General features: G+C 40.8%; 1 protein-coding gene across 5 annotated transcripts in view; it reads right to left on the bottom strand.

Moving 5' to 3' along the window:
• Window positions 1-330: 330 nt before the first annotated feature.
• Window positions 331-16288, bottom strand: part of ARHGAP15 (Rho GTPase activating protein 15) — a 330972-nt gene continuing 315014 nt past the window's right edge. For all 5 annotated transcript variants that reach the window (XM_049803687.1, XM_049803704.1, XM_049803697.1 and 2 more), the window contains one exon: window positions 331-1613. In XM_049803687.1, the coding sequence (XP_049659644.1) occupies window positions 1430-1613 (184 nt within the window). In that variant the 3' untranslated portion in view covers window positions 331-1429. The remainder of the gene's footprint in view (window positions 1614-16288) is intronic.

Here is a 16288-nt window from a genome sequence, read left to right as displayed (position 1 = left end):
CCTGTGTTAGTACCTGATGAAAGAGCCTGGTCTTAGTTAACGATCAAGCCTCATTATACATTTGTTCCCATAAATGACAGCTCTGAGGAGCAACCTTTCCTGAATAACACAGTATTTTACAAAATGATGCTGAGTAAAAACTGAAGTAATCCATGATCTGCTGAGGTGATATTGAAGACATATCTCTCGTGCACAGCAGACCTATGCATTAATCCTATGTTTTGGGGTCTTTAATTGCTTTAAATATTTGCTTCTAGATCTGTGTTTCACACATCTTATTTACATGGTTTATTTTTCATTTTATGAACAAATCGATAACCAGACAGACTCTTTACCACACTGGATTAGTTTTATTTATTCTCTTTGAACTTGATTAAAAAGCTGTCAAACATAAGTCTACATTTTATCAGCAGAATACTTTTACAAAACAGGGTAGGAGATGTGTATAGCTGGAAACATACATTTCAAAATGAAACAATATTTGATATATTCTAGACAGTTACCCTTTTGTTTATCCATGACAACTGAAACTAACCATCAAATGCATAAATTGATTCAAGTCTAGCCAAGTAATCCTAAGGGCATATGAAAAGGCTTTTTTTTAAAGTTCTTTCTAGATGAATTTAATGTAGTTCACCAATAAAGCATCCTCAGGAGCACAATACAAATGCTACAGAACATGAGATAGCTGGGGAAAGCAGGCAGATGTACAGTGTGATGAAGAATCAAAATGGATGTTACATTAAAATGAGCAGTCATGCAATGTCTTCATTTCATGTACTGCATTTAGGTAAAAATGCCAAAGTTCCAATTTAATTTTTAATTTTTTTTTTAGGCACTGTTATGCAAATAGTGACATTCTGGTTTTAGGGGTTTTTATTATTATTATTACTTGTTTAAAAGTATTAAATGCAATCTTTTTTTGAACTCTTGGGGTAGGCGAATTGATTATTCATCATGCCTTTAACTTTCAATACATATCAAAGAGAAAGGTTAGCTCAGATTAGCTACAAATGATCTGGTATCACTGCTTTAATTCACTGCTTTTAATATACATATTTGAATGCATTTTCCACAAATCTCCTGAATTATTATTTGTCTTTCTGTGCCGTTGCATATGTTGGTAAACAGCATTTTCTATGGTCTTTGGCCATATGCTGTATGCTCAGCTTGCAAAAAAAAGTGACACTTGGAGTGCTAGCATAATGAAACTCTCAAAGGGTTAATGCAGAATACATATAGGCAAATGTTGACAATATTTTTTATTCCAATGTTTGAAAATTAAACACAAAATCATCATTAAGTTTTCACAAAATGAGGCATCTGTCACTTGAAAGAAAAAGAAATATTTCAGAAATATGTTTACAGAAATGTAAAAATATTAGACATCAAGACAGATGTGAACGTTTTCAATAACAGGCCCTGTCTGTCAGTCTTCCTCAGAGCCGAAGATCTTGCTGTACTCACTCAACATAAGTTCAACTATCTGATTTTGGTACAGCATGTGGACTGCCATGTTCCCTGTCTCCTTTTCAGGTCTAAGGAGTGTTGGTCCAAACACAATTCCTAAGCTTTGTGTTGACATAAGATTCACGGATTCCTTGGCTGCTATCCTGTTGACGAAAGAAAAGAATTGGTTAAAAAAGAGGGATGTCAAAGGAGTCGCTGTTGCTTTTGAAGTACATAGAGGCGCTTTTTTACTGAATCTCCTAACAGGGAGGGACGGTTGGTTAAGTTTTGAAAAAGAAAGAAAAGAAGGAGGGAAGAGCCAACTTCTGCCAACCTGACAAACTGGGAAAGGAGAGTCAGCCCTAGGCAGCAAGATGTGTGCGGGGTGGAGGTCTAGAGCCCCAGCTACAGTGCTCTTCTATGAAGGCACAATTTGGTGCTTTCTGGTGAGCGAGCATTTGTTAGTGTGTGTGCTCTAAGGCAATAATTTCTCATATGTTTAGACACCAAAAATAGGGATTGCTCTTAACGCTAAGGGAATCGAGCACTTTTAGTGTCAACGCTTTGGGTGGCTCCAGGGAGAAGCTTCCCTGCTTCTCTTAACGTGGTCCGAGACCAGCACTGAAAGAGTTGGGAAAACAAAAAAAAAAACCCCTTAATATAGAGCTCATATGAAACACATTCCTTCTGCTAATTTAAATCCAATAAAGTTAGTATGGTCTGAAATGGATTGTGAAATTTATATAACTAAAGACTTTTGCATGCCTTACCCTGACACAAAGTTTCTTGAAAGACACTGAGACCACATACCTTAATGAGATGACTTAGAAAATAATGGTAAGGATTATAACCTTTGATATCTTTATTACCCACAAAATTACAAGAGGAGGACTATTATTATTAAAAGTTGATCTTATGTCTGTATTAAGACTTAATATTCTTGTGGAAATGACATTAAGGATGGAGAAGCCTGGCCTAAGAACAATATAGGTTTAATGGATGGAGTTTAGGTAGGCAGTTTCGCATAAATCTCTGCAGCGGTGAGTAGGAACTAAGTAGAAATCCATTTCCCTCAACCTCCAGAATATATAATATATCCTAGGTTGGAAAGACTAGTAAATGAAGATACATATTTTATAAATAAATTGCAGAGCTCTACCAAGGAATGCAAACTAAATGTAACTTTAATATGTAAATGTTTGCATTTATGGATGCTTCCTTAACCTGTTAGTTTTAACTTAAATAGCCCAAGCGAACTGTTGAAGCCAAGTTCTACTTTTCCTCTCCCTCTCTCATTGTCACTCATTTATCCTTTTAAAATTCAGACAGCAGTTTAAAAATCATCAGAGCTTTCTCTGTTTTTCCCTACCTGTTTCTGAATTTACAGCAAGCTGCACTATAAGTGAAAGAAACTTCATGAGACATAATGGCTTCAGTCACTTAAAAAAAAGGTTTCTTTCATGTTAGTAGGTGGGTCACACAGCAGAGAGCATGGTCTTGTGGATTTCTGCCAATCTTGTCGTTTACCACGTTCCCTGAACATCAACACTTGTGTTTTTTCCTCATATATAAATAGGAAGCATTACTTAGTTCTGCCTCATGCTTGTAACTGTGGTGTCCATTGCACAAAACACTCTCCATATGGCACTAATCAGATTGGCTTAACTATTAATTTCTTAAAATATAACATCTTTATTATAAATTTTTTAAAAGCATCTCTTTCCTCTGCGGTAATAGTAACATATCATCTCTTCTCTTAGGTGTTCAGAAAGTCTCAAAAGTTAGTAATTTTGTTGCCAGATGACTGTGTGGGCTTCTGATGGATGTCACACATCTTTATCAAAATTAAAAATGTTTGTTACAGGGATGATGAGGTTGTTTTGCTTAATGCCACTTATGCAGAAGCACATACATCAAGCTTGGGGCCTCCCGGAGTGAAAGACCTGATTTCTGTTGAGCTTGTTACGTGCTAGAAGTTGGAAACCTTGTGAAATATTTGCCAATGACATCAGCATGGGTAGAGATACTAGTTCACTGGGGGGGGGAACCATATTCAGCAGTTGTATCTTGTGTAATTTTAGAGATCATCAATTAGCATCAGCCATGGGTTCGCAGTGAGGTGGTGTTGCTGACGGACAGCATTGGTGAAGCTGGAGGAGAAACACCTTGCAGAGAGAAGGAGGCGGTGGACCAGGGATGAGCAGAGTCAGGGTGAAAACAGTGATGGCAGAGCGCAATTTACTGAAGGGAGAGGAGGGAACTGAATTCCGTTATCTGTAGGCTGAGTGGTGCCTACTTGTGAAGTCCTGTTTGACTCCAGGCATGGCCAGCACATGGTCTGCAGTCGCAAGGGACGATGGGCACGGTGTGCGTTGGCGACGGAGACGAACCAGCTATCTGTTGCGGTTCATCGATATGGAAAGCAGCACTAAGAACATCTGCGTATATTTGGGGCCCCTAAGCTTAATGCTGGAATAATAATTCTTGTATTGAGAAAATCTCTTGAAAATTCTTGATATTTTCTATCTGTTCATGCAGTCATACTTGTTTTGATGACCACAGTAACAAAAAACTATAAACCAAGAAATCTTGGAAACATGGAAAGTCTGAGTAGTTAAATAATCTGTGGTAAAATACAGCTACTGGAGGGGAAGAAGGAAGGAATTCAATCCAGCTTGAATAAAATAATTATAAGTTTAGAACCTTATGCCTTTTTAAATTACAACTATTTACCAATGAAATTCTGTAATTTTTTTTTCATCTGTCCACAAAAGAAAAAGTCAAAGCAAACCAAACCCAAATATACACACTTAAAGCTATTACTGTAGCTCCTAAGTGAAATTGAGTTGTTAAAAGAGAAAAGCCCTAAAAAATGGGCAAAATTTGTTTTTTTGGCTAGAGAAAGAGCAGAAAGAGTGATACACCATTTACAACATAAAAAGCGAAAGGAAATGCCAGAGCTGCTACTTGTCAAGCCCAAATGAAAGGAGCAATGATCCATCAATTTGAGATTATTTTAGAAACATTCTATAATCCGATGCCACAGATGTTGGAACCATATCAAGAAATTGTTGGGCATTATGCTGTGCAAAATTCCCCCCTCTCTAAATAAGTGAGCTTCAAGAATGGCTTCAGTCCTTTAAGATTGCAAGTCAGGCAACATGCAGAAAATACAGGTCTCATTATTAATAGTAATGAAATTAATGATGTATTAAACCAGCAGAAGTGTCTGATAGGAGGGCTTTAGTGTCAATGGCAAATATATAGGCAAAAATACTCGGAATTTATGCTTTGGCTGTTGCCAAGGCAACCGTAAGCTGGAAAGCGTGTGACTGAGAGCAGGGCAACTCTACAGCTAAGAGGGTCATTGTATGGTGAGTTTGGCGCTCTAGTTCCATTAAACCTACACTTTTCAAACTCTCTAAATAAAATCATTATTAATTTTGACATTCAGAAAGCACACTGGATTATTTCTTCAAACACACTAGACGTTAGGAAATGTTCTTCATCCATTTTTACTCTGTAATAACTGCTGAGGAGGGGAAAGTGTTTCAACAGTGAGCGATTCCTCAACATTTTAATGTTCCTACTGCACGTAAAAGTTAGAGAAAGAAGTCAGTGTACTTAGGGAGGAAAACCCCGTTGGAAAGGGCACTGTTTTACTGTAAGCTGGAGAGTGTTTGAGGGTAAAGCTGTCCTCTGCTAGCTTCACTGGGAACTGCTCAGTCTTGCTTTCTTCACCTTTTCCAGCCTATGAGGATTTAAGTTTGCTCAACGTCGGGGGGCATTTCTACCCTTAGCAGAACTGGGTTTAGCCATGCCTAGTACTCTTTTACCGTTTTAAATTATATCTGAGGGTAACTTTTCAATAAGACGATCCCGCTGCTCTTCCATGAACTGATAATATAGACTATGACTGAAGAGCAACGCATTACAAAATGAGGGGATCAGAAGAGTAAGAACGGGTCACCTCGTAAAATACTACAGGTCAGAATGGCAAGTGTAGGAAATGCCATCCCCTGAATTCAACAGAGGACTGGGGGATAAAAGTAGGTGTTGATCTTATCAGAATCCTGTCCACCAGCATTATGCACAATATTTTATTTAACTAGGGAAGTCACTGCATTAGAGACAGAAACCAAGATCTAAACAGAGGCCAAGAAAGATTAAAGATGTATGGGAATAAAGAAATGTCCTCAGAAAGGAGTAAAAACGATGTATTTGTGACATCTGTCCTCTTGGTATAACAAGTAAACTTCCAGAATTAGGAACTGACTCCTCTGTAAGTGGGTTATTCCATGACAGCCCCTTTGGGCAGGTTTTGTACCTTTGCTGAACTGTGCTAGCGACCACTGTCACAGCCAGCGCCGCTCATCCCGACGGACCACTGGGCTTGGTTTGATATGTAAGTTCCTACGAACTGCCTTAACGGGTCAAAGTCTGCCCATCCCATTGATTCACCTTAGCAATAATTACCCTCAAATTGGCTAATATCTGTTTCCTATGTATACGTAGGCATATGCGAACGTAATGTTTTAGCTTAAGGACTCGGCCCTGGGAATGGCTCGGCCGCCTTCGACTCACCTCAACTATAACGCTGTTAACAGGCCTTTTCACTGCACTGTTACAGGCCAGGGTTTGTGCAGCGGTTTTCTGACTTTTCCTATCGCAGATCTCCCAATCAATTTGAACGCGTTAAAATTTGACTCTCGTGATGAACAGTTTCCAGCTCAACATTTTATGCTCCTCTCCTTCCCAAATGCTGGTTCACAGGAGTTAAAAAAATAACAGGTATTACATACTTTGCTTTAGTGACAAGACATTTGGGAAGGAATCATCCAACCTTGAAATAAAATCTTTATTGAAAGCAATTCTACATCCATGCCAGTCAGATACATTGTATGATCTGGAGAGGTGTCCCAGGGGAAAGCTCGGCGCAGTAGACAGGGTTGATTACTTGGACCTCCTGTCAGTTCTTAACTCATTGACAATGGCTGAGACATTCAGTACAACTTTGTTTTCTTTATTTGGAAGTAAAGTTAATATACTTACCTTAACTGTGCCAAATGTACTGGAAAATAACCTGATAATAAAACGTACCATCCTACGAAGTGATAATGTCTGTGTGTGTATAAGCACATTTTGGCAGGGCTTTTGCAGACAGGTTTTCAGCGTTAGGAAGGAGGCACAAATACAAAATGATGCACAGATAAACTACCAGGTTTCTTCTCAATGTATTCCCTTCCCATTTAAGGCCTGCTACATGCTTTCCTGAGAAACGGCATATTACTGCAATGTCGCTTTGTGTTGTAAACTTATTTCAGGTCCGCTATAGTAGCTGTTCTTCAGGAAGAACTTAAGTGGCTTTTGGTACTAAAAAGAAGACTGAACTACAGCTTTGAGAGTCCTCTTTGAACACAAACAACAATAGGTGTCCTTCTGTAACAGGTCAAAGCCTTGCGGAGATATTCGTATCCGGCTGGATATACCAGCTCGGGACAGACAGCAAAATAAACCCGCCGTGGAGGAAGAGCGCAGGGCCTGTCCGCTACTTAACCCCATCTTGAGAGACTTAGGGAAATAATCGGTGGTAAGTGAGCCCTCGATGCCATAAGCTCTATTTGTGTAAACCGTTCAATTCATTGCACTGCAACATAGATAAATTTAAAATTTAGTAATAAATTGGGATTCTTGATATTTTATGAATGCAAACTAAACCTCATTATTATTTATGTACTGGCTTTATGGATGATTTGCTCAGTTGCATTACAGTGGTATTCACCAGCTGATGAAGCTAAGCAAATGCAAACATTATCAGTTGAATCCTCAGCTCGTTGTTTGTGAAATCTGTATACCGTGTTGGGAGGGGGGAGCTTTGCACTTGTGTAGCTACGACCTGAGGTTTATGCTTATAGAGGAGCTCCAAAACGCTACGTCTGTCCTTTTCAAAATGTGCCACGTGGTTTCTTCTGCGACAAATATACAGAGTTCAGGGATCACAGGGGACTAGGACAGTTTTAAGCTACTTTCTTTCGCCCGTGTAAAATAGGAAGGTATTTTAAATTCCTCTTTGCTCCATAGGTTGGATTCGAAACAATAGCTATCCACGACTGGTAATAGAGAAACCAGGTCATGGCGTATGATACATTACGAGAGGGGTCAGAAATAGTTCAGACATACTTAAGAGCTTGCTTTTGCTGAAAATAGCCTCCATGGCTCCTGGCCTACAGAAACTCCATAGGCTTCCTGTGCTCTGCAGCTGTGGGTTCATATTACAGCTCTTTGGGAAAAATCCCTTCTCTTCAGTTGCTCTGGGACGCAAGAACAAGCACTCGATGCTGTCTTCTTCTGCAAACTAGCCTTTAAATCTGACCGTTGGATGGCTATATATAGTACCTGGACAGCTGACAGGGACCTGGTGGAGAATGGGCTTCCTCAGGGGATCCCCTGCATATCTCACAGCACGAGCCCTTCCCTGGATGAACTGCCTTGGAGTCTAGCCCTAAATGAAAATAATAACTAAACTAACTCCGAACATCAGTTCACAGTTGGCTGAATAGACTCTGAAAAGCTGAAGAAAGGCATTTATTCTGGCTTAGCCTGGTTTAATGAGAGAACAGTTCAAAATCAAATCTTCTCACCAGCGGGTAAACTTTGCTACCTGTATGACGTCCTTTCCGAAGAGCGCGTGTGCTCTTGCCTTTGCATGCACCTCACACAGTCCCTGTCTTGTAGAAAAAGTCTGAATTTTGTGGCTGACTGAGGCCAAGACGTAAAAGCACATTTAGACATCTAAAGGGACTCGGGCCTCTACACGGGCTTCGTTCAGCAACGTGCTTTGGAGAAGTCCTTCTCCTGTGCTCCTGCCCCCGCTGTCGGCTGTAGCTATGTGAAGAGAGCAGGGTGACCTGGTACCTGCCTTGGGATCGTTTCTGTTTTCTGGCCAGCTCCTGTGTTAGAGAAGCTCCAAAGGCAGAGGGTGCCCGCCGGTGGCCCGGCGTGGTGTGGACAGCAAGGGCAGGGGTTCACCTCCACGCTATCGTGGCCCTACTGGAGAGCGTGGTGTGGGCAGAGCCTCAGGTCCTGCTCCCCCAACACGCCACGTTGCGTTAAAGAAACGCAGTCAAAATCTTTCCCCAGAATCTTCCCCATTACTGCCAAAGTTCCAGGTCTTCCTTTTGGAAAACTGACCCAACTGGGTGACCGGCTAAGTTCTTCCATTTACTGACAACCACCACTCTGTCCTGCCAGTTTGGCTTGGTTTTCAATTTTTTGTGCGTGAATGCAAACGGGTTCTGACTAATGCTCCTAAGACCAGAGGGAGGAGGATAACTGGTCCATATTTGCACAGTGCGAGTTGCTATTGAGCCTGAAGTTTTTCTGTTTGGGGACAGCCACTTGGTAGGAGCCAGCTGAAGGCCACGAACTGCCTTACGGAACATCTCGGCCTCCTCTGGCTGCAGCTCTGTGCACAAGGCATTCATTTTTGCCTTCTCTAACAGCCCTGTAGCAGGATATATATCTCAAACAACAGCGAACCCCTCTTCAAAAGCCACGCTACCACTGCAGGCACGAGCCGTTCCTTGGGGAGAGGATAGGAGAGAACAAAACCACCCGTGACAGATGTTAGGCAGATGCTAATGCACTTCTTAGAGGTGTTTGGATAGTAGAGTGATAAAGGCAGTGTGAGACTGCATAGAATAATATACGTTCAGACAGAGATATAACACATAGAGGCCTTAACTGTATTTTTGGCTGGTGGTGTACCTTTTGCTGTGATTGATTTGATTTTTTTTTTTTTTTTAAATTCTATTTCTGATTATTTTTTTCTGCAGAACAGCTAGCTTATTGTAAAGACCAACCTGTCAGAGGTCCTGGATCTGTACGCTTTTGTGGTCTGCGTGGCTCAGAAGGCAACAGAGAGTTTGACATGAATAAAGCTTTAACTTTTGAAATTGCTTAAATATTTTTGTTCAAGCGTGCCTGAAGCTACATTTCCTTGTAACATTAAAAAAAAAAAAAAAGCAGTTAGTAACAATCTCCCTTAAATCAAGAATTGTAAATATAGAACCTTTATCATCAGCACAGCACATCCAAAAATGTCTTTGTAAAATAAATCAAATTATATGAGTTAATTGATTCCAGGCAACATCAGCAACTGCAGGTGGAAACTGAATAACAGGATGTTTATTAATGAGGGACTATTAATCAAAATTGACAATATCAATTCCTGTTTCTTTTATTTGAATTCTACCTGCAAAATCCATGGGCATACTTGCTGAATTTTTAAATAAAAATTTAAAAGTAAAGAAAACGCTAACACTTGGGATTTTAGCTTTAGATGTAGGGCTATTTGTTTAAACAGCGAAAGGATATCCTAAATCCAATTTGACAGGCAATGCCAAAGATGCCAGTGGTAATTAATTAGCACTTAATTTAGACCACAGAACAACAGGATATGGAATTGGTGCTCAGTGCCATTTCCCCTTAGGCTTCATCTCATGAGGGTCAGGAGTATGGCTGTTGCATTGAAGGTCAGTAAATAAATTGGGGGAACACATTGACACTGGACTTTTCATGATAGATATCCTTCACCCTTATTACTGCCTCTGGCTATCGCTGATGAGAAAAGGACTGCAATTGTTCTGGGAAGAATGCTGTACACAGCCTCGGTTCGAGCAAGGTAGCGTTTGAACTCGAGCGCCGTACAGTAGCGGTGCTGGCTGTTTCCTACGGGCAGAGAGCTGTCTCAACTTTGTGTCTGGGCTGGAAATAAACTCCTAACTGTAGCGTAGAAAGCTTGAGGAACTCTGACAGGCGAGAAAATTCACTTAAAAGCAGGCCTTAAGTTTGCTAGATTTGCGAGCTTAGCTTTAGATTAAGCATAATTAAAATCAATGGAAGATTTTTAAAGTGAGGTTAGAAACTAGGTCAGCAAGGGAAAAAACACGTTTCCTTATTATCCTCTTGTCTTTGTCTTAATAATATTTGGTATTCCTCCATAATGCTAAAGGCTCTTAATAAAGGTGGATTAATGTTATTAACAGCATTGCTTTCTGATGGGCACACCGAGGCTTCGGCGTGCTTCGTGATGGACAAACAAAAATTACGTGGCAAAAAAGCAGAGCCACCAGTTCTGCTGGTAACTCAGCTGGTTTTTGAGTCGGCAAAAGAAGCCAGGCACCATTCTACAACACACCCGAAGCAGAGGGTATGTGGAAAGTACACAGGAGACCCTACGGAGCCTTGTTCACAGGTGCACGTAAATTGCATTTTTTGTTCAGATTTACTGTTAAGAAAAATAGAAAGATGATGAGACTCGGTATTATAATATAATCCTCCACCTCCCAGTAAACTTAGCGTGTCTGCCAGCCGCTACTACGCTCTTTCCTCCCGTAATCTCTACCCGTCTTTCGACAGAGCGGCTGAGGTGGAAGGGTGTCAGCACCGGCACTGATGCTCAGCGATGTCACAGCTTTCTGAAATCGCTTCTTACAAACCATACCCCGCTATGCTTAAGTCGTCCAGTTCCACCATGGCCCGCAGGATGATGAACAATGGGAACTTCAGCGGTTACAGCAGGGTAATTCTTATTGCACGTCCTAGATGTACTCCACTAGCACAGTTTTATCCCCTTGGCCCCCAGAAGGGCTGTCTGCATTGCTACGTCGGGAAAACACTGAGTTAGACAGCAGTCTGTGCTCAGAAAATGTATTTTGGAAGCCCCAGGTTAACAGTTATTTTAACTTTCACTTCGTCACACCCTTTGCAGCATCTCTCTCGACAGTGACTGAAATTTTGATTACTGTTAAAGTCACTGACAAAACTCCCGGTGACTGGGAGCCGGAATGGAGTCAGAATTTCACCTTATATAAGCTTAACTTTTCTCATTTTGGATGATATCTACTTTTACTAAGTGGAATTACTGCTTTTGACTATGTTCAATCTACAACCTCTTGCAGCGTTCAATTATAGCCCTTTTGTGCTACGGTAATCCAGTTGACAGCAAATAATTCAGCTCTGGATATGACAGGTTTACTTTCTGACTTAAAGCCCCAAAGTGGCAATTGGCTGGAATTTCAACCCGGGATGCTGAACTGTAGACAACCTGCTCAGAAATGCATCTTTGCTGGTGAGTCTAGAGCTTCTCGTGAAAAGCTTAGTTTCGCTAACAACACGTTGCTTCTGTCCAGTGTCACGAGTAAATTATTCAGTTTTGTAAGACAACCCGTAATTTTGGATGCTGAAATCAGAGACTGTGCAAAGAATTCCACGAAAGTCAGAGAACAAACTCTCACCAAAGTTTTCCCTTTCTGCGAGCTCCTATATATGTAATTACTTCATAAATTGTTCTGTTTCAAGTCTTTTAAAATCATGAATTCTTTTTTAATATTTGCCTATTAATAGTCCCCAATATAAATCCTCCAATTTTTTAACCTATATTATCACCATCTTGTTTAAAATGAGTCTTTTTGCAGTGGTCTGCCCAACAGGGATGATTTTATATGGGATCTGACCTCAACCAGGATTCTTACTCTTTCAGGTTCAGTTCTGAGCTCTCCACAAGCTACTATTGCAATATATATGCACTGCATTTGTATCAGATTTGAAAGATGCTTTAACATGCCTCCCAGCATCACGATTGTTTCAGCCCTGATATTGAACATCAGTAGGATGAATGTATCTCTTAAATGCACTAGTGAGTATGTGCCATGAGTCTTTGATTTCTTTAAACTTATTTACATTTTACTTGCCCTTGAGCAATGAATTTACTATGTCAGCATTGTCTTTTCTACTTACACTTTGTCTGTCTTGTCCACTCACCTTAGCTTGATGCTTATTTTTTGTGCATGTGTATAGTCCATTGCACTAAATGCACAAACTGCCTGGAGTGGAGGATTTTCCCTATATTGTGTCTTTCTAAGATGCACCCTTTATAGTACTGCAAGTTCTGCAATATTTCCCAGCTTCAAGCTAGCTTTGAATTTTCTCATTAGTTCCTTTTTAAGTCAAATACCCATTCACACATGTACCGGTCTCAGATGACTGTGGTCTAACTGCCTTAGACACTTTACAGAAGTCTTCATTCTCTATACAGGCAGCCCTACCTCTCTCAGTAGTTGTGTTTCTTTCATCTTTGAAGCTTCAAGTGACCAGACCTGCCAATATCTGCTTTTGTCTGACCCCGATCAAAATCCACAGTTAGAAAAGCTGGTGAGAAAACACACACGAGTCACTTAGACCTCCTAACCGAAATCACATTTGACAGACGTTGAAGGATTTAGGAACAACAGGTACAATCTTGCTGTTGATATCAAGGCATACTCATCAGTCTTGGGACAGTTCATTCAGTAAGCAGCTTCCAGGGCATCAAATATCTCAGTCATAGCTTAACCGAGTAAAATGCCTCAATGCACCTAATAGGGTTGCAAAGAAGCACTTCTGATAGTGCCCGCCTGCCAAATGGGTCTGTCCCTGTATGGCCTTGCTTATTGACGCTATGCGTAGGCATGCTGTTCTTGGAGATGAAGCTTAAATGCCTTGCATGTGATTTTTTTTTTTTTTTTTTTCATTGCCTTTAGCTCCAGAAGACCACTGACACTGCGCTGTCTGGCGCTCAGATAAGACTAAATTCAGGACACTTTTGTAGGTGCTGCATGGATCTTCCCCTGTGGCAGAAAATATCTAACCTTAAGTGAATGGTTGTAAATGGATTTACAAGCTGAGAAAGTGCCTCTTTAGGAAGCAAATGTTGGAGATTCTGAATGTGAAGCCGTATAGACGTAATCTAATATGAAGAGTAATGGGAACCTGCTAGTATGTAACCCAAAAAGGTTAAGCAGTTCCTCACCATAGTGGTCAGGTGAGATTCAAACCATATTCAAGATTTGAAATTTGCCCTGAGACAGAAATCTCAGGGCCGGCACTGAGTCCGTAGCAGCTGCAATGACTTCCATGGGGTAGATGCTCTGAAAGAATGGAAAACTCCTGCTTTTAATGACACATTTGAGGAGACAGTCATCCAGATATGGAAGCATATCTGGGTTCTCCTAGGAGGTGCTCTTAAGTTGCCTGTTACTACTACTGCCACAGCCCTACGGAAAACCCTCTCTGGACTGAAAGTTTGAATAGGGACAAGCTGATGTTCACAGTAAACTTTACTTACTGGAAAGCTTCCATATGCTATAGGGTTGTCCCGTATGCGATACTCTACTGGGACCTCCAAGACTGCTGATAGCGTTTGGTGAAGGCCTGGACCTGGCAATGTGGATGGCGATGATCTGGGCAGCGGGAAGAGTTTCAAGGCAGATGAAGCGCTACCCTGGGGTGGTTTGGTGAGGCTGAGTCTAGTGCTGACACAGAGAACATGGTGCGAAAAGTTTGCGCTTTGTCCATGAAGGCGCTAGGAGACAGATTGGTGGGATCTGTGAAAAATACAGAACTTTCCTGAATTCCCTTTTCTTGGCTGATCTGCATGGCAAGAGGTCTTCTTTCAGAAGACCACAGCAAAGCTCTGGAGAGGATGTGGCAATGCCGTCTAACGGCGGGGCTGAGATGGGCACAGAAACCAGCGGCTTAGAGGAGGTAACCAGTTGCATCTTGTGGACCAGGGGAGGAGGCGAGTTGTCGTACGCTTGGCTGGAGTTAGCTGCTCCACAGATTTATGATTTTACATTGCACCATAATGCGTAATGTACGAAAAGATAAATATTTTCCATTCAGCAACATCTTGCTGTATTTTCATCTAACTCTAATTTTAATTATAAAGTGAACATAACCTGTATCAAATTATGATTTTGTTAACATATTGAATGAGGACAAGAAAAATAAATACCAGATTTTATACTGTACAGGCACATGAAGGTATAGTAAAAAAATCTGGTTTCCTTGACCACATTGTCATAATATGCATATATAACTGCTTATTGAATCCAGGCTGTGTAGACAACAGAAAGAACACTGGCTCCATACCATCACAATGCATGCCCACAACAAAGAGGAGGAAAGAACAGGCTCTTTCATTGTGTGTTTCTAAGTATTACCAACATAAGGGCTAAAAACGTTACCTCTGTCTGAAGTGTATCTATATATCCATGCATAAGTTATTAACTGGGCTCCCTGAGCACAGTTGCTGAAAATATTAATATATTCAAATTATATTCTAGCTACTGCAAAAACAGTAGATCAGACAAATGTATTAAAATCTCTTCAGACAAAAGGAGTCATGTTATTTATAAAGTTCCTCCTCCCCCCCCCCCCCCTTTACTGGAACACAAACCTTCATTGTATGTAATATACGAGCATGCAAGATGATCCTTAGATGTCAAAATGTGGCTTAAAGTTTGAATGTAATCATAAAACAGTGACTCTAATGCTTGCCATAAACAAATTGTCACTGGCATTATGTAACTTAGACTATTCACAAAGTATAAAAGATGGGAAGAATAAAAGGTGGCTGCCAAACACTATGGGCCAAATCCGAAGGTTGTGCCAAATTGAGCGAACGGACTGGGAATTGCAAACCCAGCGTGGAATTTGGATTTGCACTCCTCAGTGCTCGGGCTGCTCCTATGGCTTAAATTAGAGTGAGATAAAGGCTTTTTTTTTTTTTTTTTTTAGTTTGTCAGTTTAGTCTGTGAGGCAGCAAAGCAGCAACCAGTGACTTCTGCAGCCCCCCCATCCTGTTCCCTTTCTCTGGGAGATGGGAAAGTGGGATAAAAGTTCCCTAATTGCCGCAGGACCCGTTTTTGTACGGAGTCGCTTTCTAGGATGCAAACAGGCAATAGTCAGATTGCAGCAGCGATGCAGCCTGAAAAGGAAAGCGTAGCTCTCAAATCTGGTGGCCTTGAATTTTCCATGTTTTTCAGCGCGTAGGGTACCGCCTCATCGGGGCGAGACCCTGCTCTTTGCTTGGACTCCTTTGGAAAGGCGGCACAGCGGGTTAGTGCCGGAGGACCATACGTCAAGGCAGAAGGCCTTATCTGTGAACAACAACTAATCATTCATAGATACTTTCCTTTAGTCCAGGCTTTAGGAGCAACGTATATCTGATAAGGTGTGCACTGCACAGATTTAAATTGCAGCTAATGGTTGTGTTAATGCCTATTATCGGGAACAACAACCAAACTAGGTGGTTGTCCACCCCTTTTTTTCCACCCCTTCCTTTTAAAAGTAAAATGAGTTTTTTTTTTTTCACAGCCTGAAATAATTGTTCAAGCAGAGATACTGGTTTAACTCATTATGAATTATTAGTGGAAAAGTGGGTCTCAGAAGTATGTTACATCTGAAATATTTTTCGTCACTTGAACATGTGCTGTCCAGAACTGGCCCTATTCTACCAGTCACTGGGAACAAACACTTCGCATTCACAGATGCTCCTAATTTGGTGTGGTTTGGAGTGTAATTTAGATCAAACGTATCCATGTAAATGAGTCAGGGTTTCTTAATTAGGTGCCTCTAAAGAAAAAACTTGGACCACATCAGTAGGTGTGGGTGTGGTGCCCACAGTACTGGAATCTTTCCTATAGATGAAGTTGAGTTTTGTTCAGGCATACTGTAGGTTTTTCTTTACCCTTTTTTTTTTTTCTTTCCTTATTTTTTCCTTTCCTTTCCCTTTTTTTTTTCTTTCCTTCTTTTCTTTCCTTTTTTTTTTCCTTTTTTTTTTTCCTAAAGCACAATAATAAATTTGCAGATGGCGTAGACATAAAGACGCTACTTCAGAGGAGCTGTCTAAAACACTGTCTCTTTGGCAAATGCCTTAAAGTAGGTCATTCTGCTGTGATTTAGGTTTATATTTCATTGCCAGCTTTTTGTTCCCATTACAAGTAGGGTGCATTCC

This window comes from Accipiter gentilis, chromosome 1 (genome assembly GCF_929443795.1).
Source record: "Accipiter gentilis chromosome 1, bAccGen1.1, whole genome shotgun sequence".
NCBI lineage: Eukaryota > Metazoa > Chordata > Aves > Accipitriformes > Accipitridae > Astur > Astur gentilis.
This window is presented reverse-complemented; position numbering and strand designations above follow the sequence as displayed.